This window comes from Mus caroli, chromosome 2 (assembly GCF_900094665.2).
Source record: "Mus caroli chromosome 2, CAROLI_EIJ_v1.1, whole genome shotgun sequence".
NCBI lineage: Eukaryota > Metazoa > Chordata > Mammalia > Rodentia > Muridae > Mus > Mus caroli.
The window spans coordinates 136,209,534-136,235,962 of NC_034571.1; the positions used below are offsets into that span (position 1 = coordinate 136,209,534).

General features: G+C 48.7%; 1 protein-coding gene across 1 annotated transcript in view; it reads right to left on the reverse strand.

Moving 5' to 3' along the window:
* Window positions 1–3,906: 3,906 nt before the first annotated feature.
* Rrbp1 (ribosome binding protein 1) overlaps window positions 3,907–26,429 on the reverse strand; it is a 63,232-nt gene continuing 40,709 nt past the window's right edge. The window contains exons 5-24 of the mRNA XM_021155725.2: window positions 26,019–26,171; window positions 25,109–25,227; window positions 24,036–24,189; window positions 21,357–21,495; window positions 19,858–20,027; window positions 19,716–19,750; window positions 14,158–14,248; window positions 13,375–13,467; window positions 11,750–11,842; window positions 11,590–11,673; window positions 11,363–11,452; window positions 10,743–10,835; window positions 10,568–10,639; window positions 9,861–9,956; window positions 8,811–8,894; window positions 7,025–7,120; window positions 6,259–6,342; window positions 5,814–5,912; window positions 4,872–5,015; window positions 3,907–4,442 (exon numbers count right to left, since the gene is read on the reverse strand). Coding sequence (XP_021011384.1) covers window positions 4,404–4,442; window positions 4,872–5,015; window positions 5,814–5,912; window positions 6,259–6,342; window positions 7,025–7,120; window positions 8,811–8,894; window positions 9,861–9,956; window positions 10,568–10,639; window positions 10,743–10,835; window positions 11,363–11,452; window positions 11,590–11,673; window positions 11,750–11,842; window positions 13,375–13,467; window positions 14,158–14,248; window positions 19,716–19,750; window positions 19,858–20,027; window positions 21,357–21,495; window positions 24,036–24,189; window positions 25,109–25,227; window positions 26,019–26,171 — 2,028 coding nt within the window. The 3' untranslated portion in view covers window positions 3,907–4,403. The remainder of the gene's footprint in view (window positions 4,443–4,871; window positions 5,016–5,813; window positions 5,913–6,258; window positions 6,343–7,024; window positions 7,121–8,810; window positions 8,895–9,860; window positions 9,957–10,567; window positions 10,640–10,742; window positions 10,836–11,362; window positions 11,453–11,589; window positions 11,674–11,749; window positions 11,843–13,374; window positions 13,468–14,157; window positions 14,249–19,715; window positions 19,751–19,857; window positions 20,028–21,356; window positions 21,496–24,035; window positions 24,190–25,108; window positions 25,228–26,018; window positions 26,172–26,429) is intronic.

Sequence of the window (26,429 nt, forward strand, 5' to 3'; positions counted from 1 at the left end):
ACATGAAGGAATGCTGCTTATGGCTTGCTCAGTTTGTTTTCTTACATACTCCAGGACCACAAGCCCAGAGGTAGCACTGCCCACAGTGGACTGGGCCCTTCTATGTCAATCATCAACTAAGAAAATGTCTCCAAAGACTTGTTACAGGGCAATCTAATGGGGGCATTTTCTCAACTGAGATTACCTTTTCTCAGATGTATCAAGTTGACACAAGATGAAACAAGCCAGTCTACCGTCCTTAGGCAGTAAGCCTTCCAGGTTTTGGCATTTGTTAGGATTAGGGTCATAGTACACTCATCTGCTTAAATGAGAATGCAGTTGTAAAAGTTGGACATCCCTTTTCTATTCCAAAAAGATTTTGCAAGCAAAATCTAAGTTGCACTTTCATCAGACTCTTTAAAAACAATTGGCTGCTTGTTGAGATTCATCCTGAATCTATGTAAAATAGCTTTCAGTAGACATTGTAGTAGGCCTCAGAGCCTAGGAGACCAAGAATACCCCATGAATTATTCATGGCTCTTTAAAAGTGTTTCTGCTTGTGGAGTATGGTTCCACTGCCTTTACCACAGCTGTGCTCAGAAGTTCAGGCACATAGGTGTGTTGTGATGGTTTAAATATGGTTGGCCCAGGGAGACGTGGCCCTGTTGGAGTAGGTGTGTCTCTGTGGTTGTGGGCTTTAGACCCTCATCCTAGCTGCCTGAAAGCCAGTATTGTGCTAGCAGTCTTCAGATGAAGATGTAGAATTCTCAGCTCCTCCTGCCTGGATGCTGTCATGTACCTGCCTTGAGGATAATGGACTGAACCTCAGAACCTGTAAGCCAGCCCCTATTAAATGTCACTTATAAGACTTGCCTTGGTCATGGTGTCTGTTCACAGCAGTAAAACCCTGACTAAGATGTGTGTAAGACAGGAGTGCTGCAGGGAGGCTTTTAAGCAATCTGTAAGTGCACATTGGGAGAGAAATGGGGTAGATCCTGATGGTTCCTGGAACCTGTTTGTGTTCTGTAGGTGGCTTTTGCTAAGTTTCAGGGGACACCTAGTCTGAGTCCCAAGTTGTACTAACAATTATTTGTTATTATAACAGTTAAGGTTTACATATTCACATTGGTCAAGAACAAAACTGCTATGCATATGCCACTTCTTGAAGATGTTTACACTCTCAACACTAAAATGTCTATAGGGAAAGCCAACTTAGGATTCACCTAATGGGTACTTTTGGTTCCTGAGAAGGATGCCTACGTGGCCAATACAGACAGAATTCTACCAGAAGTTAGCTATGATGATGTTACTTCTGAAAATATCAGTTTCTGGAAAGCAGCCATGACTTGGATAGTCGAATCATGGTCTTACTACAGAGCTGCCTAGGTCCCTGGCAGCTTCATCTCTGTAGCCCATTGGAGAATGAACCCGCCAAGGATTTAGAACCATTTTGAAATAATACAGTTTGGGCTGCCACTGGAAGAAGGGACACTCTGTGTAACAGGATGTTCAGGGGAGCCAGGGTTCCTGGGACATGTGGTAGGGCAGCTGACCAGGGTACCTGGAAAGCTGCTGGCTAGTCCTTCTGTAGCCAGCATGGAGGGAAAGCAGTTCTAACTAGGCAGCTTGACTTGTAACAAGCTCAGGTGTCATGACTCTGGCTCTGCTTCTGAAGGTTGGGTTTTGTTTAGTGCAGTGGATAAGATGTCCAAGGGATGGAAAGGCAGTGGGAAGGCATTTGCGGAGGGTGTCTTTGCCTCTTGCCTACTTTGGTAGGTTGTCTGTTGTTCCTGTCCTTACTACACTGCTTCCTTGTCCAGGTAGGCCCCATGAGGCTGCCTACAAGCCAGCATCCTGCCATGAGGGCCATGAGAGATGACCAGAGGAGCACACTTATCACAGCAGTGGTCTGCACAGTAGAGCTTCCCACTTGGTGGTATGGGCCCTATGACATTGGCCATCAAGGGCAGCTCTGGTGTGGGATGTTCTAAAGGGAAGCTTTTTGTAGCCCTGGTGGTGCTAGAGGAAGTAGGGCAGTCCTGGAGAGTGGGATCTTCTGAGAGATACTTGTTCCCACCTCCTCTGTCAAGTGACTAGAAGCTGGGACTGCTTGAGCACTTTAGTTTTGGTAGACTAGGCACTGTGAGGGCACGGCCCCTGTGGTATTTGCCATATTGAACAAGGTGGTAGCAATGGCTGCACCTGCTAACCTCTCCCTCTGCACAAGGCCACTGCTCAGAGTGAGTTGCTTTTCGCTACTTAAGAGACCTGTGTATAGAAGCAACCTTGTTTAGGAACAGCTGGGGCTAGCTGAGGCAAGATCCAGTACACTTCCATAGCAGTTACTACCTGGCAAACCCAAGCTCCCTCTGCTGGCCAGTGCTGTTTCTGGGCAGGTTTCGAGGACTGGTGGGACCTTTGAGCCAAAGATGCTTAAGTAGTGTGCATAAGGTGCCAAGCCAGCCTCCTACAGGCTGTAACTGGTAAACATGGCTTCCACTGGTGGCCCGAGGAGAGTAGGTGACAAGTAGAAGCCATGGCATCTTGGCACACTGATTCTGAAGCTTGGTAAGGTAACCTTGCCACCTTTACTCAGTAGTGCCCTACTCCTGTGCCATCAGAAGCCATCGCCCTGGGCACGGGTGCTGTTAAGACCCTCCCCCACTCCTGTGCCTAAGACCATCAGAAAACAATGTTTACTTAATGATTTATAACTACCAAATTACAATGAATAACTGAATTTATAACTTCAAATTAATTATGAAGTAGCAGTGAAGATTGATGGTTTTAGGGGTGCCACAGCATGAACAGGAAGGGTGAGAACTGACTTAAGAGTTCCTGTGATTAAGGCAGAGCTGGAGCCACACACCATGTATTCCTGTAATTTCTACTCAGTCTCCCAGTAGGGAACCGTGGGGCTTAAGGCTCAAGTTTCAGAGGCCCCTCTCCCCCTTGGCCTCTTTGAAGGTTTTGTATTCCTTGCTTAAAAACTGTCTCCTACTGCCATGCCACATGACCTGATACCGTCTCAGCCTTCCCTCCTCTTTCCCATCTACCCTTCCTCTGGCACCTTGTTCATTAACACACAGCAGAGCCATGTCACAGTTCGTAGGTGCTCCCCAAGCTGGGGCCAGAGTGCTTGGTCATGTGGCCTCTGGTAGTGTCAAAACCTTGGTTTATGTTCTGTGGCGTGAGGAGGCTGCAAGAGACATTTCCCCAAGATTCCTGTGACAGCAGGAGTGCCACCTACCACCCCAGGTTGCTCTGAAATGCAGAACAGTGTGGAAATCTCACCTTGCAGTCACGCTTACCCCATAGGATGTATAGTGGCATCCAAGGGTCAGCTGTCCCTTGCCAAGTTCAGTCAGATTTGTTAGGATTTAGAGGATAACAGGTTAGGGGTGGAAACTATTGCCTGATGGAAGTTTAACAAGACTGGATGAAGCCTGGCACAGGAACCAGGAGCTGCTCAGGGCCACTTGCTGGTGGTTCACACCCTACTGTGACTATACATAAACTCCATGTTTCCTCTGTGCAAGCCCATATACCACTTGAACAAGATTCCCCTAGATCAGGTTATTGGTCCACCAAGAGCTCACAGTTCTGAGGTCACAGGAAGTATAGAGTGGCTTCTACCTGAGAACAGTTGCCCTGCACCCCCCACCCTCAACCCATCCCCACCCCCACCCCCGGCATAGTTATGTATCCAGGTCCCTGCTATGCCTGGGGAACTCTGTAATTTAGGAAGTGACTGGGGGTGGGGGTAGGGGGCGGCAGCCAGGAAGCAGGGGACTCCAAGCCTTCAGATTCTGTGCAGGGTCCCAGCCTTCAGAAAACCTCATGTCTTGAGGGACAGCTATTCTTGGCTTTCCTCAGGCTCAGTAGCTAGATGGGAGAGGTCCCCCAGAAGATCAGACAGAACCCCAGTGCCGGGCAACACGTTGGTTTTAATGGCATTGACATCCAGGCAGTCACATGTCAGTTCTGCTTAGCAACTTCCAGGGGTGACAGGCTGCAGCCTTGCTGGGCTGGGCTGAGGCCCTCCAGTCTGCTCAGCAGCCTCTGAGAACTCACCACCTGGCCTGTTGCTTCCCAACCCGGCCCCACTGAGAAATACAGACAATTGCACTGATTGACATAAACCCCGAGAGTCCTGGACTCCCAGCACACCCTGGTCTGTCAGCGTTGAGGAGGGCTTTGGCGTCTGCTCGAGGTGGTCCAGGGCTGCTCCCGGGAATAGTGTTTATCGAATGTGACAAAGGTTCTTTTACAGACTGGGGTTCCGCAAGATTTATTTCTGTGGTTCTGAGACTTGTCTCCAATGGCTTCACTGGAAGTTGGGCCTGGATAACGCTGTGTTGGTTGGTTTATTTGTAAGGAATGTGTAAGGCATTTTGGTAAGTTGAACAGTTTGCCGAGGAGACTCAGACAGAGGTTCCCTCCTTTGAGCTGCTACCATCCTCCTGCAAACAAAGTAGACATGTAAAGGAACGACCGGGACAGGAGTCAAGGCACACCCCCTCTACTTCCCTGTGCCCAGGACTCATAAATCCTCAGAGAAGCTCCGTAAGCACCTCCAAGCACTTCAGAGGAAGCAAATCTGTCAGTCTGGAGGCCCAAAGTTGACTCCAGGGGCTGGGGGTGCATGCATAGGAACTGGGGTGACCCTATGATGAGAGGAATCTAAGGCACCGATTGTAGCTGAGAATCTGGTTTTGCAGGCAAGGGACTCCACACAGGCTGCAGGGTCAGGACAAGCCAGCAGTGCACATGTCAGTTCCTCTTATATATAGTTGTCTATCCCCAGTGTCCTGCTTCCCTGGGCCCCTAGACAGCAAAGCACTGGAGGCCTGGACGCTTGCCCTGCAGCCCAGCCTGCACTGAGTACTCACCGCTTTTCCCAGTTGTTCTTGCAACTTCTTCACTGTGTCCTTCTCTTTCGTCAGCTGCTCCTGGGTTGTCTTCAACAGCTCCTGAAGTTTGATGGCAGCACGGCCCAGGTCACTTGTTAACCTCTTCTCTTTTTCTAGTCTCTCCTGTGGGCCAGAAGGTTCAAGCAGTCAGCTCTTACATGATATACCAAGAGGAAGAGCTAGCTCTAATGACGTCGATGAATACAGAGAGCTATCTGGTTACTAAGTGCTGGCTGGGAGAAAGCCTTTGCTGACAGTTCTGCCTGTGTTCTGTCAGCTTTTGCTATGCTCGGACAGCTTCCCGGCCTACTGTCTACCATGCACTGCCTAGTGTGAAGGCCACTACATGTGTAGCTGAACCAGGACTTTAGGCTTACATTTAAATGACACTAACTTGTAACTGAGATATGACTTAGTTCTGGCCAAGGGCCTTCCACTAGGTGTGGCAAGGGAAGCCAATGCCTGAGCTGTTCCCTCAGGATGGGCCCCTCTCCCAGAACAAGAATGACTGACTGGTGGTTTGAATAAGAATGGCCTCTACAGGCTCATATATTTGAATACTTAGTCATCAGAGAGTAGCACTATTTGAGAAGAATTAGGAGGTGTGGTTTATTGGAATAGGCGTGGCCTTTGAGGAAGTGTATCTCTGGGAGTAGGATATGAGCTTTCAAACCCCATACAAAGTTACTTTTTTGACCCATGGATCAGGATGTAGCTCTCAGCTCCTGGCTCTAGTACCATGGATATTGCTATAATGAGGAATGAACTTCTGAACCTGTAAGCAAGTCCTCAATTAAATGCTTTCCTTTATCAGTTGTCTTGGTCATGGTATCTCTTCACAGTAATAGACTAGTGACTAAGACAGTGACCAAAGTCTTGAAGACCTTCAAGTCCAAACTGTACCCCAGCTCCATCCTCTACCTTCAGCTGTGTAACCTCTTCTTTCCCTGAAGACTCCAGGGGGCCAGCAGCACGGAGTTTCTCCAGCTCTTCTTGTATCCGACATGCTGTGCGTTGAGCCTTGTCAGAGAGGGGACACATCTGGGTGAGTTGCCTAGTGGTCAAACCTGGCTAAATTCACTGGGCTGGGGGAGGCGGGCGCATCCCCAGCCTAAGAAGACAAAAGCTCATATTGATTCACATGGGCAAGAAGCTTGGAGATAACCCACAAGCACCCAGGCCTTCAGGACCTCCCAAAGATGCAGAAACCTACAAGGCTCCTGGGGCAGTCAGCACCAGTGCCCATGCACTGGGTGCCCCATAGCTTCTTAGCCCAGGTGCCTGGTGGGAAAGTTGGGAAGGACAGAGATGATGCCCAAGCTCTCAAGACACTTGTAGGAGCTGGGGCCACTAGGCAGAACCTAACCTCCTCAAACTCAGCTGTGAGCTTCTGCCGCCGTGTCTGCTCATCCTCCAGGGTGGCTTCTGTCCGCTCCAGCTGTGTTTTCAACTGTATGGAGATACCACAAATGGGACTGGAGAGGCTCGCAGAGGCCCCTCTGGGGCAGACTGAAACTGCAGGCTCCCCCTTCAAGCTATTTCTAGGATTCCCTGGGCCTTTCCCCACCCTAAGTCACTCTCAGCACTCCCATTTCTGGGGAGACAGCGCCTCAAGACTCAGGAGAGAAGCAGAGAAGTCGCAAAAAGGTGCTGGGGGAAACACTACACTCTAAGCCTTTCATAGGACTCACAGGGCAGGAAAGACCCCCAAAGCCATGGGGCAGGACATGGTCTACAATGGGAGTCCAATGATAGGTCCCTGCCTCTTGCCAATTGCTCTTGGTAACTGATCTTTTGGTCAAAACTCTGGAAGACAGATGTCCGGCTAGCAATGCCCCAGTAAAGGGCCACAGCTAAAGACAAATCCCCTTTGTGGCTACAGACCCAAACCCAAGCTACAGACAGGTCCAAAGTCCCTTCCTTGTGTAGTAAGGGCCAAGGGCCCTAGCCACCCGCCCTTAGCTCTACACCCTTCCATTCTGGGTACTGTCACCCAGATCACACAGGATGAGGAGGTGGTTAGCAGTGGGGATTGAAGTACCTGCACTCAGTTTAATCAGCCCATAGGCTGCCCACCCCTGAGCACCATGTGATGTTAGGGACACATCTGAGGACCAGCTTATCGCCCTAACCTTCATAGGGTCCTGCTCGGCTGGAGGGACAGCTGGAGACCCAGCCACGTCACCATCCTCTACGTGGCTCCTCATGTCACTCAACTGCTGCCTGACCTGAAACAGGGAGGGGTGGGTTTGTGCAAATACACACCAGTGGAATGCACCCATGCACACACACAAGCACCCATGCACTCGCCAGAGAGATGGGAAGGGGGGTGGGGTGGGGGGGGCGAGGGAGAGAGGAAGAGTGGGAGAGAGAGGGGGTGAGGGGGAGTAGGAGAGAGACTCCTCAGAGACATAGGAAGAGTAAAGGTCTGCCATCTGTGATCAATATTTATGTTCTCTAGTGCAGGAGGGATATTCCACTCAGCATCTCAAAAGCCTTGAGGCCAACAAGCCCCTTGACTAATGAGAGCCATGTGTATTTTTTTGAAGTGAACCTGTGGGGCAACACCCCTCTCCCCCAGGAGCAACCACACAAAACCAGGGAGTCCACATGGAACAGAGGCAACTGACAACATGTCCCATTCCAATTATTCAAGGATGTAGTGTCCTGCTCCCAGCCTTTTGGGGGCCTGGACAAAATGGTAAGACCATATTATTGCCTTGTAATTTTCCGGGTCCACCAGACCACTGAACCTCCCATCTGAAGGCCAGCAGAGTCACACAGGTTGCTTGGGAAAGGTCCCAGTCAGGACGCCTGGGGACAGAACTCAAAATATAAGCTCTTTAGGAGACCTGGGTGGCCTCAGTCTGCACTTAGCCTTCTCAAATGCCCCTGAGTGCAGAAAGCAAAGAACATAGTTCAAAGGTGACAAGAACCCTTGGCAGGCACGGTCTGTGTACATGCCTTGCCTGGGCTGTGTCCCATGGCGGGGAGGGGGGAGAGTGGGGGCACTTACCCAGACCCAACCTAGCAAATGGCTGAGAATGGCAGCCTTAAATTTGGGAGGCTTGGCCCGGACAGCATCTACTTGTGGTGTGGTAGTCTGGGCAAGGCCTAAAACCTGGATCCAGTGAGCTGGGCTTAGGAGAAAGTGTGGAGACGGGTAGCTAAACACACCAGAGCTGCTCTCCTAGACAGCTCATGTTCAATCTCCAAATTTCAAATGTTGACATCTACTTCAAAATGGCAATGCAGTTTAAAAGGAAGATAGCTGCAGCTGCACAGGCTATGGCCAGGGCTGGGGACCAGGATCCCTGTAAAGAGGAGACCAAGCAGCTGGGACATGGTTCTAGACACAGCAGCGGCAAACTGGGAAAACTACTGGACTACAAGAGACGATGTGCACAGGGCCACTCCTCACATCTCTGTACAGGTTTATCTGTTCTCAGTGCCTCGCAGAGGACCAGAAGGAGCAGGTCATCCTATAAAACTGTAAGACTGGCAAGGCCAGTTACATCATTGAAGCAGGAAAACATGCAGAAAGCACAGACATGCCTAAAGGCTATAAAGGACCCTCCTGTGATATCAGGAGTCCTGTATCCTGGACTGCTCGGTTGATCAAACAGGCTACTAAGGCCTACATGTCCCACAGCCCATGGTCTTGAGCAGATGCTAGATCTGCTCAAAGACAGGAAATGGAATGTGAACATCCTGGTCCCTGGCAGCTACAAACCCAACTAAGAGTTTTAGGCAAACTGCTGTAGTCCCCCTAAGCTTGCCCTACATGACTAATGTATGACATACCCTGCTAAGCTGCAGACACTCCACATGGATATCAAAGTTACATCATGGATATCAAGTTACATCACATGCATACCCCTTATCATACACCCCTGCCCAGGACATAAGTCAACCTACCAGGGCAAGCTCATCGCTTTGTTTCTGGGCTTCACTCTTGGCTTCATCCAGCTGAGACTGCGATTCTAGCAGAAGCTGCCTCAACTTGAGGGGAAACAACCAGATGAGGGTCGGGGTGGGGGGGGGTGGGGGGGAGTTCCAATGAGTCCACACCTAAACTTGAGCCAGAATCCAAGCCCTGGAGATTTACACAGCACAGGGACAGATGTCCTACAGGAACAATTTCCTACACCCAGGCTTTTCAGAAACACCTGTTTTGGTGGTTTTAATGAAAATGGTCCCAATAGGCCTATAGGGAGTAGGCATTATTAGGGGGCATGGTCTTGTGGGAGTAGGCGTGGCTTTGCTAAAGGAAGTGTCACTAGCAGGTGGGGTTTGATGTCTTAGAAGTTCACCCCAGGCCTACTAGCTCATAGTTCACTTCCTGCTGCCTGCTGATCAAGATACAGAACTCTCAGCTACGACTCCAGCACTGTGTCTGCCTGCATACCATCATGCTTCCCACAGTGACAATAATTAGACTGAACCTCTGAACTGAAAGCCAGCCCCAATTAAATGTTTCCCTTTATAAAAGTTGCCATGGTCATGTCTCTTCACAGCAACAGAAACCCTAAGACACCTGCCCATTGTCTCATGTTAAAGAGCAAAAGTTTGCAATCAAAACTAGACTAAAGGTACCAGGCTTGGGAGTTCTACTCCTGAAATCAGAAGACAGAGACTGATTAAAATCCAGTGTCAGCTAAAAATGACCACAGCAAGCCAGGTAGAGAGGCCACACGCTGATGGGCCAGCCAGAGCATGAGGGGCCACACTCACAAAGAAGGCTTTGCCCCTGCCCTGCCTTGGGGCTGCCTTTCTGAAATCTGCCCCAAGTGCCCAGGGCTATCAATCCCAAGGGGCATCTGCAGGGTGTTGGGTGAAAGTCTGAAAACCCAGCTCTTAGGCTCCTGCTGACAAGCACACAAACAGTAAAGGAATCACTGGGAATAACCTAGTTTCCTGGGGCAGAGGCCACTTGGGAGCAGGACTTGGAATGATGGAATCACTCACCCCTGCCACCTCCTTGGCATAATTCTGACATTCTGCACTGGCGGCTGCCATGTGCTTCTCCAGCTCCGCTTCCAGATGTGATGTGTGCTCCCTTACCTGGACGGGACAGACATGGACATGGTCAGTCTCTCACTAGCCAGCAGGGGCCCTAACCATGCAAACTCTGGCTGCTCCTGAAACAAGCAAAGGTAAAGTGCCACTGGGTAAACTGAGCTCAGTAAGGGAACCATCACTGGCGAGAAAGCCTGTCCCTCACACTAACTGAACAGCGAACTGAAATTACAGTCCTGCTGGGTCCTCCCAAGTCCTTGGGCTTCAGGAGGAGTGGGCAGAACAGTTCTTAGATGTATACTGGCAAAGCTTAGGCTACAGGGCACCTTTACAAAGGCCAAAGTTTGCTGCAGTATCTTAAAGAGCATCAGGCCCCTTAATTCTTGACTAATTCTTAATTCTGAAGTTTACAACTAAAGCCACTGCTAGCCAGAACTATACACCCCATGACTCTAAGGCTACTAAGGCAGTAAAAGTTTATCACTGAGGCTACATAGGACAAAGCCCTTGCTTAGAGGAGGAAAGCCTCCTTGGACATGTGGTCCATGAGGAAAAAAAAAGAACAAGGACCCATGCAATCTTTGCGTGGCTGTCAGAACATGACCAGCAAATTCATAGCACAACAGAAAAGAACCCTCAGAAAGAGAAAGACATACCTGATCTGAGCTTTCAAGTTCTCCTTTTAGCTTCTCCACAATGTCTTCTAGATGTTTCACTGTGACCCGTGACTACAAGAGAGAAGACTCATCAGGCGTGAGAATCTGGCTGGAGGTTCCTTGGGGACGGGGTGGAGTGAGTCATACAGGCCGGGGTTATGTAGGCCACCCATACCTTGTGCAGCTCCTCCTCAGCAGCTCCCACCTTGGCCTTCCACACTCGCTCTTCTTCCTCCACACTCTTCTGCAGGTCTTTGAGCATGCCCTCCTGGAGGGGAGGTAACAGTAAGGTAGGCTCTCTCCCTCCTTAGCTTGACCCCACCAACACATACTATCTTCTTGAGTCTTAGCAGCACTATTGTGCCCTGCTGTCTGTTTAATTCAGTGTCACAGGCAGCCCTGGCAGAGCTATATAGCAGGAAATGAAGTCTGTAGCCCCAATAAAGCTTCTAGAACTCCTACCGTTCTGTAATCAAAGGGCTCAACCCTATTTACTCTGGGCCTACCTTGTTCTTACTCCTACCTGCCTGCCCAGGCATTCCCTGTTGAAACCATCTCTCCAGGCCCCAAACCTTAAACCCACTTATTTCTAACTTAACAACAAAAACTCAAGAGCTTTCTTTATCCCCTTTACCATCCAACAAAAGAAATGAGGCCCAAAGAGGGCAACAGGGCTACTTGAGGTCACATAGAACCTTGCTATCTCCTACCCCAAAGACCCCAAGTTCTGCCTCCTAGCAGTGCCCTAGGAACATCAAGTCACAGTCACTACCAAGGTTGGCCCCTGTTGCTCACCGTCTCTGCCAGGATGGTGCGGTACTGGTCACACTCAGCCTGCAAAGAGTTTTGGGTCTCCTCAGCTTCCCTCAACTTCAAGACTATGTCCTAAAGGCAGAGAGGTGAGAGGTGATCAGGTGTCTACTCAGTCCTTTGTCTTGGCAACTCACTGAAGACTGGGCTCTCGATTCCTAGGGGCCAGAGGGCTTAGACAGAGAAGCCCAGGGCACAACAATGTCACTTACCATGGAGGGCTCTAGGGAAGCAGGTGGTTTCTTCAGCAGCTCAGAGCCCTTCTCTTTGACTTCCTGTAGCCACTCGGCATAGTTCTAAAAGGAAACAGGCATGTGGCGCCAGGCTGTTCCCTGAGGCTTGTGGGGCCCGGGGAGCTGTCCTCCTTCCTACCTGGTGCGCTGAGACAGAGAGCCCCGGGAGCAAGGCCAGCAGGGTCTCCTTGGTCTGGGCCTCAGCCAGGTGCAGCTGCTTTTCTGACTCCTCCTGAAGGATGAGGGAAGAGAAGGGCAGCACTCAGCCCCTGCCCATTCTCACCACATGGGAGGGACAGGTCAGAGGAGGCTAGGCTGTTTGATCTGTGCCCCTGGTTATCTGTGCACACCAGCAGACACGCCAGTCCCATTAGCTTTCCTTTCCAGCTTGAGTGTACAAGAATATACACACACGGATAAAGACCAAGTATATTCCTAGGGCAGGGTGAGGCTGGCTAGAAGGCGCATGGTGTCATAGCGGGTAGAAACTGCAGACAGCAGCAGGGCAGCTCCAGCAGTCACTGGGGTTAGGGCCAGTGGGACAGGGACAGAGACTGGGGAGGCTCACTTCTAGCTACCCTAAAGAAGGGAACCAAATTCCCACCAAGCAGAGCTAAATCAACTTAGAGAACATAGTGAGGGTGACCAAAGCTTGACCCATCCTAAGTTGTGCCACATCTAACACCCCTCTCTGGCCCTCCACCACCGAAAGCACAACATCAGAAAGAGCCGGAGAATTAAAGGAGCCGTGAGGCAAAGCCCAGGACACCTGCATTCCCTGAGGACATAAATCTGAGGAATGGCTCCAGGGAACTTTGGCTTAAAAGTGTTGTCCTGAGACACAGAACACTGGCAGTTCCACACCAGTTGGCATGGCTTGAGGCATTCCATGGCAAGGGCCATCAAAACTGTGAGCAGCACTCACTACCTACATCTGATCCACGGAGGCAAACCACTGATAGGTGAGGTGGTCCTCTACCTGTGTAGTCACAATCCAGTCAGGTAACAGCTGAGGCCACAACTTCCAAATCTGCCATAACACGGACTAGAAGGTCACGAGTCATTTCTAGGGCTCAAAGTCTAAGACTCCAGGAATCTCATTTCAGCTGTAAGTGAACTCACTAAATCTCATTTCACTACAGTGTGACCAATGCTAGCCCTTCCCAGGTTTTCCTCTGGCACCCTCATGCTTCCCAAGAAACCCATGAGAGTCACAGCAAAGCCAGTCCTGTGGAGACAGACACTCCTATGCACATGATGCTAGCAGGAGAACCTTTCCCATGGGGTGGAAATGTGTGCAGGGGTGCAGTGGCTTTAGGGGCCACTACTGCTAGGGATGAGACTCCATGCTGGCTTCCAAGTAACCAGGACACTAGAGGACTTTTCTGCCCAAATGCGTGCTGCTAAGATCTTTTCCCTGAGAGGCATTATAAGTTCAGAGGGCCCAGGAAACAGGAAAAAAGGATAAAAACTGCACAAAAGCCACATAACCCTGGACTTGCTCAGAGTCTGCACTCCTCGAAACAGAGGAGAGGCAATCAAGGGCACAGATTTCTTTTCTCCATCTTAAGGAAATGTGAAAAGGAAGGAAGGAGGGAAGAAAAGAAAAGAGACACAGGAACCTGGGAGATGCTAAGCTGGATATAGAAGACACTCTTGGGCCATATCCTGTCCATGTGTTTCATCGAGTTTACTAAACCAGAGAGATACTACTATTCCAGCCTTAGCCTGACCAAAGGACTTAGGATGGACAGGTGCTCTGACCTTGGCCTGGGTTAGGGAGCGCAGCTTCTCCTCACAGGCCCGCTCAGCTAAGGCCAGTGCCTCCATGGCCTTCCAGTTCTTTTCCCGGAGGTCCTAGAGGAAACCAGAGAAAGTCGGCAGCCCACATAGGGTGAGTCATAGCACGGTCCCCACAGGCTGCCTCAAACTGGTGTCAGCAAAGGCAGGACCCATGGAACCTCCCTATCTCGGATCAGGGCACTTCACAGGACCTGCCAGGGACTAACTACCCTTTCCTCAGACTATGTGCATATGGCCACACAGGGGAAGTGCTTATCACAAAGCCAGCTACTGTGGCCAGAGGCAGAACTGTCAAGGCACAATGTAAAGCAGTCTGCCCTTTTCAGGAAACATTGGTCTGATGAAGCAGGGACCTAGCCTGCCTCTTCAGAGGGAAGTTTCCTGCCTCCAAAACAGAAAGGTGGCCCCTGGCACCTCCCTTAGGAAGCTCCAGTCCCTGTAAGAGGTTACTGGACAACGAGCATGCCCTGGTTGTGACAAGTGCAAGCTCAGGATATGTGGCACACTGCATCCCCAGCCCAGTCTGTGGGACAGCTGCTGGACTGTGAGAGTGCAGAGGCAGAAGAGAGGCTCACATACTGTGAACTCCTGGCGCAAACAATGGCAAAGGAGCTGGAGGGAAAGCTAGGTCCTGTGGAGCCTGGGTGGTCTACATGGAGGTGTCCTTGGGTAATTTCAGGAGGAAACTCACAGCCTTCTCTCTCTGCCCCTTCGTCCCACCTCAGTGTAAGCACCTCCACTCACATTGTTCTTTCCCTTCTGTTGCTCCATAGCCTCCTTGAGCTCACTGGTTTCCTTCTCCAGACACGACACCTGGGACTCCAGCTCCTTGAGACTAAGGAGACATGATGAGGTTTCAGTCTTGGCTCCAAGAACTTAATTCTTCACCACCTGTGCACCTGGCCTAGTCTGAGTCCATCCCATCTGCTGGGGCAGAAGCTTTCAGAGAAGCCTAAGTTGTCTGTCTAAGTTGCCTGGATTCTTTCTCTACTTACCTTAAGTGCCAAGAGGAGGGCATGGACTCAAGTGAGAGCCAGAAGTAGTGTTTTTAAGGCCTTCCTTTTTCTAGCCTGCACCACAGAACAAGTCAGCTGACCCTTCTCTGTAGTGCATACCAGGCCCTCAGAACTGTGCAAGGACTCAGGACAGTGCGGTCACATTACCCACTGGAACTCTGGGCACCACTGCTCTTAGTAGCTCTCAACTGACTTCTAACTCTTCTGAGTCTTAAAAGGCTCCTTCTCCTTAGTTCTGGAACTGAGGTTTATGGAATCAGCTGAAGAAAACTTTCTAGAGCTCTCCAGATGCAAAGACCCAATGAGTTTCATTGACATTCACCATTCAGAAATAAGTCTTCTGGTCTGAGTTGGTAGCCTGAGCAGACCTTGGGCCCGAACTCTGCAGCCACTCCCACAACACCCAGAGGAAGCTCCACTCCCAGGCACTCTAACACACCCAGGATCTCAGGATCCCAGAGACAGCTGGACTCTGAGGAGTTGTAACACAGCCAGGATCACAGGAAGGACAGGCTCCAGTCAGATGAAGTGAGGACAGGTAGCACTAGAGAGAACCAGATGGCGGAAGGCAGGCATAAGAACATAAGCAACAGAAACCAAGGCTACTTGGCATCATCAGAACCCAGTTCTTCCAACATAGAAAGTCCTGGATACACCATCACATCAGAAAAGCAAGATTCGGATCTAAAATCACTTCTCACGAGGATGATAGAGGACTTTAAGAAGGACATAAATAACTCCCTTAAAGAAATACAGGAGAACACAGGTAAACAACTAGAAGCCCTTAAAGAGGAAACACAAAATTCCCTTAAAGAATTACAAGAAGACACAATCAAACAGGTGAAGGAAATGAACAAAATCATCTAAGATCTAAAAATGAAAATAGAAACAATAAAGAAATCACAAAGGGAGACAAACCTGGAGTTAGAAAACCAAGGAAAGAGATCAGGAGTCATAGATGCAAGCATCACCAACAGAAAACAAGAGATAGAAGAGAGAGTCTCAGGTGCAAAAGATACCATAGAAAACACTGACACAAAAGTCAAAGAAAATGCAAAATGCAAAAAGCTCCTAACCCAAAACATCCAGGAAATCCAGAACATAATGAGAAGACCAAATCAAAGAATAATAGGTATCAAAGAGAGCAAAGATTCCCAACTTAGAAGGCCAGTAAATATCTTCAACAAAATTATACAAGAAAACTTCCCTAACCTAAAGAAAGAGATTCTCACAAACAGGAAGCCTACATAATCCCAAATAGATGGGACTAGAAAAGAATTTTCTCCCATCACATAATAATCAAAACACCAAATGCACTAAAAAAGAAAGAATATTAAAAGCAGTAAGGGAAAATGTCAAGTAACATATAAAGGCAGACCTATCAGAATTACACCAGACTTCTCACCAGAGACTATGAAAGCTAGAAGATCCTGGGCAGATGTCATACAGACACTAAGAGAACACAAATGCCAGCTCAGGCTACTATACCCAGCTAAATTCTCAATTACCATAGATGAAGAAACCAAGATATTCCATGACAAAACCAAATTTACACAGTATCTTTCCACAAATTCACCCCTACAAAGGATAATAAAGGGAAAACACCAACACAAGGAGGGAAACTATACCCTAGAAAAAGCAAGGAAGTCATCTTTCAACAAACCCAAAAGAAGATAGCCACACAAACATAATTCCACCTCTAACAAAAATAACAGGGAATAACAATCACTTTTCCTTAATATCTCTCAACATCAATGGACTCAACTCCCTAATAAAAAGACATAGACTAACAGACTGGATACATGTAATCAGGACCCAGCATTTTGCTGCATACAGGAAATGCACCTCAGTGACAAAGACAGACACTACCCCAGAGTAAAAGGTTGGAAAACAAATTTCCAAGCAAATGGTCCCAAGAAACAAACTGGAGTAGCCATTCTAATATTGACCAAAATCGACTCAATAGAAACAGATGTATAAAAGTTGGGGTCTTAGACATATGCACTTAGCACTCCAAATGAGCAGGATGCATAGAAACAAACACTTATGTAGGATTAATTGGTTATTCTGGGTCTTTTGTTGTTCCATATCAAACTGAGGATTTTCTTTCTATTTATGTGAAGAATGAGATGAGGATGTTGATTGTGATTTCATTGAATCAGTAAACTGTTTTGGTAGGAAGGTCTTTCTTCACAATGTTAATTCTACCAAGCTATACACTTGGGAGATCTTCAAATTCTAGTATGTTTCTCCATCTCTTCCTTCACACACATTTAAAGTTTTCATTGTAGAGGTTTTTTTACCTCTTTGGTTATAAATATTTTAAATATTTTATTTGATTTGAGAAACTGGGAAGAGGAGCGTGTCCATGATATTTTTCTCATATTGTTACTCATATGTTTTAAGACTGGTAAATTTTGTAAGTCAATTATGTATCAGAACACTTTGCTTAAACTGTGGGTAATTTCTACAATTTTTCTAGTCAAATTTTGGGAACATTGGGTATAAGATAATATAATCTTCAACTGAAAATAATTTGACTTAATATTTTCCCATTTGTACCCCTTATTCTGCCTTACTGCTCTAGCTAATGCTTCAATCACATTGTGGATGAGCAGTAGGTATAGTGGGCAGTCCTCTCCCATTCCTGATTTTAATAGGGCTTATTAATGGTTTTATTCATTTAGGATGATATTGGCCATGATTCTGTCACCCATAACCTTATTATGTTGGAATATGTTTCCTACAGTCCTACTTGTTTCTAGGGCTTTTATTAAGAATGGATGTTGAATCTTATCAAAGACTTTTTCTTTTTTCTTTCTTTCTTTTTTTTTTTTAACTTTCTTTGAAATGATCATGATTCTTGTATTTTGTTGTTGTTGTTGTGTTTGGTTTATTACATTTATTTCTTATTTATGTTAAAAAAATAAAAAATAAAATCAATGAAAAAAAAAAGAAATAAAAATACTCAACCCTTTTAGTTATGGATAAGCCTCAAATGGACACCTTAATGTGATACCCCCTGCACTAGAATGTGGAACAGATGGTCTAGACCCAGATCATATGAAATCTAAAATCCAGAAGTGGTCAATGACATTCTGAATCAAGAGCTTGAGCAACTCTGAGATGGCAGGGGAAGTCTGGCAGAGAGGAGCTGCCACCAGTCAAAAGATGCAGGGATCTGACTGTCACTGTCAGCCAGAGGGGAACACAAACACACCCATGTTACCTCTGGAAAGACATAGTCAAAAGCTTCTTGAAAACTACCATTCTGAGTCATACCCACATCAACTATAAAGTCAGCATGGGCTGAACACACTCACCCTGACCATGATTAATAATGGACTCTGTCTGGCAGTTTCCAGTTTTCAGTTTGAAAACAGCAAACCTGGCCTTGAAGACATTAGCTGGCTTTGTGACTCTAGGTTTCACAGGCCCATGGAACCTTGACTCCCCTTTAAAGTGGGATTTCCTCATATACTCCCTCTAACCCCTTCTTTACACAAGTCTTTCCCAGCAAAGCATCCCAGAGCATGCCCAGAAGACGACTCTGAAGAAGCAGAGAACACAGGACACTGGCAAGGACATACTGACCTTCACCTCCTAGGCAGTTGCTATAAAGTGTCAGAACATTTGGGAGTTGATATGCCAGTTCAGAACAGGATGACCCCACCCAGGCAACTTACAGATACACTGTTTCAGAAGGAAATCAACCAGTTCTTGCTGGATATACCAACATCAGGCAAGATATTAAAAGTTCTTATTTGGAGTGTGGTTGAATTATCTTAGTAATTTAGTGTGTGATAAAAAAATCTCAGGTGGTTTGTTTTGAGACAAGGTTTATAGAGGCCAGGCTGGCCTTGACCTTGTAATCCTTCTGCCTCAATCTTCAAACTGTTAAAATTACAGGTGTATCTTACCATGTCAGGCTTCAAAAATTTGGTCTTAAGATACAAGAGAAAACCCTTCATAACTACAGCCTTTGTAAATATCATCAGAAGAAACAAGCTTCATCCATGCATTTTGAGACAGGAGATGGAGAGGATGGCTCTAGGTTTTCAAGTGGGTTCCGGTCTCCCTCTAAGTGCCCAGTTACAAAGCCAAGCTGAACACCAGGGATCAGGCTGTGGATGGGGGGCTGCATTTTACAAAGCACATGGGGAAACAACTCTTTGGTAGAAACAGCCAGAGTGAGAGATTTTGCTGGCTTAGGACACATCCAGAATGTGCAGGAAGATGAAGAACACCCTCCTCACCATTCCTTCACACGGCTGCTCTGGGGTCCCCAAGACCATAGTAGCCATGATTCGCCTCCCAAGAATGTGGGCATCTGCCCAGAGGCACTGGTCCCAGGACTAGAGCTTGAATTGAGTTGGCCTATCCAGGTACTTTGGCCTTAGCAACAGCAAACAGTCCCGAGAATGGCCTGGTGTGGGTCTGTATGGATACTGACATAGGAAATAAGACAAGTCTAGCCAACAGGACAGTCACCTCACAAAGGAAATGAGCCCTGCAATGTGCTCTAGATTACAAAAGAAAGGGGAGGGTCATGTCCATTTCCTCATTTGACTTCCTGAACTCAATCCTTAAAACTCCCTCACCTTGCACACACTGACAACACCTCTGCATCACAGAGCTACCACAGAGCTTTCCCTTGCAGAGCTAAACTGGCTCCTGGAGAGTGACCGCAGAGCTTACCAGAGTTTCACCGTTGTGTGTTCAAGGCACTCGGGCTTTGAAAGCCTCGAGTGTAGCAGTGTTAAGGAGGAACAGGACCTTTAAGAGGCAAAGCCAAATGGGAGGTGGGTAGTTAGCTTATGGGGAGTGATGCCCTAAGGAGACTGCTGTTAGTTTCTTGGAATTCATTCCTATAAGGGCAAGCTGCTGTAAAAAGTAAGCCTGCCCCTGGCTTCCTGTCTCACCATGAGCAGTCTCCTCCTTATATGCACTCCTGCTGTAGTGCTACCTACCATGATGTGATAGCCAAGGAGGCCTTCACTAGAGGCCAGCTACCACCAAATCTGTGAGCTATATAAGTATCTTTCTTTTTAAGAGAATGCAGTTTCATGTATTTTACTATAACAATGGAAAACAGACTAATGCAAAACTCTTAGGGGGCAGTTTTGTTTCCTACCCATGTCGGTCTCTTGTCTTCAAAGTCACTGAAGGGACAGCTAAGACCCAAGCCTTCCAGTAAAAGCTCTAGCTTCCAGGGGCCCATGGCCAACCTGTGCTACAGCTGAAGCTACAGCCCTACAGCTCCCCACAACCTGCCTTGAGGCTTACCGAGTCTGCTGCTGGTTGGCCTCAGCTTGGCTGGCCTGGAAAGAAACAGAGAAGCTCACATGTGTAGGAGCTGGGCATCATGGGAGGCCCTCTGCTCAGGGGAGTCCTCCCTCTCCTCGGACTGGCCTGAGAAGTGACTGACCTGGGTGTCTTGGGCCTGGCCTGCTTCCAGAAGGGCTTCGATGGAACGGATCCTCTCTGTGAGCTGTGAGTTCTCCGCCCTGGCCTCCTTGAGCTGCCCATGGAGACTACTCAGCTCTTCACACTTGCTTTTTACCTCCACCTCAGATGACTGTAATTTGCTGTGCAACTCTGTTGCAGAAAGGCAAGGAGAGGTGAGGATCTGGCAATGCCTGTCTGGGGACCTCAGCCGTTGGCCCCTCCTCCAACATACACAGAGCACTATTGGCCCCCTTGTGGGCTGCACTATATATGCAGAAGCCTTAAGACACTTCTGATCCATGAACTTTCCTTGTGGACTGGAGAGAAAGGTATGCTGTGGCAGCAGCATCTGTGAGTACCACAAGGTGAACTGGACCACAGATGGAAAGCTAGCAGCAAAGCAAGCACACTCAGGGGAGTGCACAGAAGACTCATGCTCTAGAAAACACTGCCTCATGAGCTGAGACTCAGCAGAAATGAGACACCCAAGGGCCTGCCCCAGGCCTTCTCTGTGGGAGATGCCCCCTTCCTTGTGTAGTTTCAGAAGTCCCCCAGCTAAGGTGGTCCAGCATCTCTGACACTCCCTCTCCCACAAGGCAGATTCCTAGTGCTCCCACAAGCTCAGCCCTAGGTGTTGCTTCTTGCTGCATTCAAAGAGAACTTGAACAGAGCAGCAGAGCCTTTCAATGCCAGCTCCCCAGGCGTGGGAACTTCAGTATTCTCTTGCCTTAGCTCACCTCTCCCCTCCCTGAAGAACTCTGCCCCTTACCAGCACTTCACTGGTCACTGCCCAGCCACGTCTTCCTGCCACACCTGCTCACAGGACAAGGACCAGGCTCCTGCTCATCTCCTCAGCTTTCTTGTCTGATGTTCACGCTGGGCTTTGTGCTGGCTGACCTCCCCTTTCACCATTCTGGCCTAGTCTTAAAATCCTGCCTCTACTTCAGAAAGGATACAGTAGCTAAAGGCATACTTCCTTTTCTAGAGCAGAGGCCAGCAAGCTAGCCCAAAGGCTGCTCACCCCCACCCGTTATAAATAAAGTTCTGTTTCAATGCCTGGACCACAGATTACAGGATTATCAATGGCTGCTTTACCCCCAGCAGCAAAGTGTCATAGTTGTGACAAAAGCCATCTATCTCAGAGAATCAAGTATTTACCTTCTGCCCCTCCACATACTGTCTGTCTTAAGGCACTGCTGTGACTAGTCCTCCTGACCAGCACTGCTGCTAGCCCAGTGCCCATGACTGGAACTCGGGAGGAATGGCGGGTAAGTGACTAACCATCATAGTCTCATCACATGCACTGCCTAAGCCTCATCTAGCCCTGCCCCACTGTCCTCACCTCATGTTTGGCCCTTACAGGTTCTACTCTGTACACAGTGGACAGTCCAGGCCCACTATGCTCAGGTTCACATAGTGACACAAGGTCAGAGGGCTCATCTGGGCCACCGCAGACAGAGCTACTGAGTCTGCACTCACCTGCCACTCGCTGCTGCTGTTCCTGAGCCTTCTCAGCATCCGCTCGGAGGTTGGCATGGCTTGTTTGTGTCCGGCAGAGTTCCCGGGTGACCTCCTCCAAGCGCTTCTGCAGAGCCTCTTCACTCTCTTTGTGGGATGCCTAAGGAGGAACAGAGGGAAGAGGGTTGTGAGAAGCTTGGGGCTGTAAAACAAACCTTTTCATGTGGCTATCCTATTTACTGTGCTCTCTGGATAGTGGGCAAAGAACACAGTTCAGGGCCAGTGCCAGGGCTCAGCAGGTAAAGGGGCTTGTGGCCAAGCATGACAATTTTGAGTCTAATTCCTGGGACCCACACGAATGAAGGAGAGAAGTTATAGTGCAATTTCAACAAGGACCACTATTTCCGGATAATTTTGAACCTAGACAGAGTTCTTCAGCTAGTACCCCTTCAATGAGAGGCCTTCCTTTTGAGGGATAGTTTTCCCATTGGTACCAGTTCTCTCCCTTGAAGCACTGCACACAAGCAAGGCACATAATTAAGTATCCATTTGGAGAGCACTTCTAGGTTTTCACTTAAAAGTTTCAGCCATATGAAGCCATCAATGTTCAAGCATGTTTGATCCATAACATGGCCATTTCTATTTTTAGTCTGAATCCTAAAGACGTCCATACAGACAGGTTCATCTCCTCCTTGTTCAGACCCACAAAGCTTTATGTGCCTGATGGTCTCTGTTGCTGCTCAGCAGCTGAAGGGCCTTTCTCACCTCTGGTGATCTTCACCAATCCTCCTTTGGTCATTTGTCAATCATTCCTATACACTGGGCTCCTGGGGAGGGAGCACTTGTCAGGCCCTCTGAGGAATCTAATTCTGCAAAGGACCAGATCTCTGTAGAAGTCAAGTATGTCTGGGGCATGGGTGGGTGAGAGGGGTCAGTCAAGATATAACTCCAGTCAGCTAATGTAAGATTCCAGGTCATGCCTCAATCCCCTTCAAGGAGCTGACAGAATGAAAACAGCACTTTTCCTTCTTTTAGAGCAGTGTCTGCATGGGGTGGTGCTAGGCCAAACACTTTAATGAGAAACACTGAAACAGCATAGGGCAGCCCTTACTAAGGATGGGCCGTGCCCTCTCAGCTGTAGAAAAGCAAACAGTATACAAGGGAAAGGTGAGGGTAGCCTTGGGCTGCAGGTTTTTTCTACATTCAAATGAGAAGGTTGGCTCAGCTCCACGTGAAAGGCAGGCACAACAGTAAAGAATGGCCCAATGCCTCACAGTGGACAGGCCTGCTTCTCCCCTGCCCTTCCATCACAGCAGGAGCCTGATTCCCTACTTGGACTCTAATATCCTCACCATCTTTCGACACTGACAGGAACAGGACAAGAACACTGCCAGTCTGGCTGTGTCTCACTTTTCACAAAAAGGAATCAACTCAGAGTGCCGGAAGAGTGCAGGTTTTACTACTCATGGCCAACATTAACTAGTTAAGAGTACTTGTTTCAACAACAACCAACCACAGGAAATCCATTCATTCATCCATAGCAATAAAAAACTTTAAGACTTTAGTGGAAAGCATACACATCTATCTCAGGAGACAGCAAGTCCAGAAGAAAGCGGTCAGCATAGCTGACTACATCAAAGGATTCCCAAGGCTGGCTCTATGCTGTGCCAACTGGGTAGGGATATCTATAAACACTGCTGGAGCTTTAAACTCAGTCCATCCTGGGACAAGAAGCCAGGGCAGGGGCCATCAAGAACCTCAAAGTATATTTTACGCTTCTTTTCTGTCAAGCCTGGGAGGTGGCTCTAGGGTCAGGGTTAGAGCCACCTCCTGATGTCTATGCTCTGGGACCCAACCCAGTAGGCCTTGACTGCCCTGGTCCTGAGGAGCTGACTGACTTGGTGAAGGAGCGAGTGAAAAGAGCCCCTTCCTTTCTACAGAGTAAGCTGCAGTCTTGCACAGCTCATCCTCCAAGTCATACTGCAGAACAGGTGCCACCATCATGCCCAGGAACAGAGAAGCAGCACTGCCTCAGCCTAGGCTCATCTGGCTTGGCACAAGCCATTAGGAACAGAAGCCATAGGCCCACAGGCTGCCTGAAGCCCTGTGAGCGTTACCCGGCATGCTATGAGGACATCGCCCTCTTTCGGAAGGAGCCTGGGCAATGCCTTGAGAAGCCACAGGATCTGCAGGCAGTTAGTTAGCCTGTTGGCCACTGCAGGGCTGCAGCAGCACAGTGGGAGCCAGTGTAGAACAAATGCAGCCAGCACAGGAGCCAAACTCTGAGACCCAGATGCTGACTCTGTCATGTGCTGGCCAGGGAAATGTTGAGTAGTTGTTTCGCTTCTCTGTGACACACACACACACACACACACACACATACACACACGCGCGCTTCCTTGTGCGTAAATGGCAGATGCCAATAGTCCTGCCTCACATGGTGGGTTACATGGACAATTAGACCTATACTGATACTGAGCACTTACAGTGATACTTAGCACATAATATCATCCTTCGTATGCTATTACTCTTCTTAACAAGCAAAAGTCAAGCCAGGTTCAAGCCCCAGACACCGACTCCATCCCCAGCTGTCTGCTGTGACTGGGAAGGGATGACTCTGTGACAGGGCACTGTTCCTGCTCTGCAGTCAGCTCTGGTGGGCAGTGAACAGGCACTGGAGTGACTACCACTGCTACTCACCTGCAACTGTAGGACCTGCTTCTCAAAGGTGGCTGCCTTGGCTTCCAGCGCCTTCCGTTGTTGCTCCTCCTGCCGGGAGGCCTCTGACTTCTCCACTAGCTCCTTGTTGACCTTGCTGAGCTCCTGTCGGAGCTTTGCCAGTTCTGTGTTCTGCCTGCAAGACAGTCCCCAGCCCCAGTTGAGAACAGTGAGCAAGCCTGGCAACTGCTCCCTCCTTCTGGCATATTTGCCCTTTCTTATTTTAGTGTCCAAGTCTTAGGGCCATGAGTCAAGTGATTTTTGCATGTCAACCATGTGGCTTTTGGTGTTTTATTAAAAATAGGTTGCCAATACAGTATGTGGACCATAGAGAGCAAAAGGCCCCTCCCAGACACCACTGGAAACACAAAGGCAAGACCTCTGCATGTCACCTCTGTTCACTCCCTGCAGTATTCCCTACCCCCACCAGGCAGTTTCTAAATTGAGGGGAGGCAGCAGCTGACAACTGAGTAACATTTCCTCAAGCTCCAGAGCTTTCTCCAGAAAACAATCATCAGCAAACTCCACATGACAGAGAATGCCAGGGTTCTTCAATCCCATATCCTTCCAGGGAGGACTGAGACCTCAGCAGGTCCTTGTAACACCTACACTCTCACCCTCAACAAATCTGCTTTAATCCTCTGCCCTGTACCCCACATAGAGGGTACAATAAGAATGAAAATCAAAGTGTCATTAAGCCCGGGAAGATGCCAGCACAAGCCAAGGACAGAGGGGCACCTGATATTTCCCCCTGTCCCTCCCCGACAATCGCCAGCTGCAGGCTATCATATATCAGCTCTTTCTAAGGCATCAAGACATGGGGGCTCTTAGACACCTGTTAAAGACTCAACTGCTCAGAACTCACATAGAAGCTGGATGTGAGGGGAGCAGGAACTCACAGGCAGCCCTGCATATGACTGACACCCAGCTCTGTATCCAGAAAGGCACTAGATTTTACCTGCTGTAGCCTAAAGAAGACTCACTAGGTCTACCCAAGCTCTAAGCCCTAGGGAACATGCCACCACAGTCTTTGCATGAGACACTGGCTTACTTACTTGCTTTCCACCTGGCTGGTAGCCTGGTTCAAGGCATCCCTCAAGATGGAGTTCTCCTGCTGTAGGCGGGCCAGCTGGGTGTTAGGGCCATTCTCCAGCTGTTCCTGAAGAGTCCGGATCTGAAAAGTTGCCGACAGGAGCATCAGGGCATCAGCCACACAGAGAACTGACTGTGGACCTCCATCAGCAAGGTCACAGCTCAAAGTGAACACTCTGGAGGCTGTATCTGCTCCAAGGGAAGTCAGGAATGCTCATAAAGCAAGGGGCCCCATACTCCAGTGCCACTCCAGTGCCAGGGTCTCAGGGACAAGTGTGGGCCTCCTTCACTCTCATACATAACACACCTCTCTACTCACTGATCTCTTCTTCCAATGTTTCAGATGTATGCACATATATACACCTGAGGCCACACAGGTGGTGTACTATTCTGAGAGAAAAAAAAATCCCATGACCACAAACCACAGCTACCTGAGTGAGGGTTCATCTCTTGTTTTCTGAGCCCACATGGCACCCATGAGACATGTGGCAGGGAGGCAGCTGTGCCCAGAACGAGCTAAGCATAGGTTTCAGAAGATAAACATCAGACTGACAGTGAGGGACAGTCCAGATAGGCAGTCACCAGGGTTGGTCTCCAGACCCAGTAAGTGCATGCTCAGCAGGTCTCCTAGCTTATGCAATCTTCCCAACCACATACAGACTTACCTGGAGATGGAAGCCCTCACCCCAGGATACTACCTGACACAAGGGTCTTTTGAAAAAGTGCTCTTTAAAATATATTATATATCTTCCTGGTAATTAATATCAGAAACATCCAGCCGATTTCAACCCCCAGCAGGCATCCTCAGTCCCAGCTCAAGCCTCGCCCTCTGGGGCATTATGACTCCCTCAGCCTGCCCTTCCCTGTGCCCACCTTGCCCTGCAGCTGTTGCACCTCCTTCACATGGTCCCGATAGCTGGCCTGCATGCGTGCCTGCACAGCTGCAATCTCCTGCTCCCGGGCTACCAGCTGCTTCTTCACTTTGGCCTCCCCAGCTGCAGCCTTGGCCTTCTCTGAAGCCATCTCCTGAGAAGAGATGGCAGGTGAGGTAAGCGGACTCATCAAGCAGACAGAGACTGGGCCACATTCTTTTCTTGAAAAGCATTCAAAAGGTAAGGGTCTAAGTGGCCTTTGGTTCTATTTGTCTAGGATGGAAGATGAGCATTGTTACCAGCATCCACTGGTGCTCTACTGGCATATTCCCAGGGAATCTGGCACTATTCCCTAGGCTTAGTGGGGCCCTGCATAGATTTCTGGGCCCAGAAGTGGTCCACATATTTACCT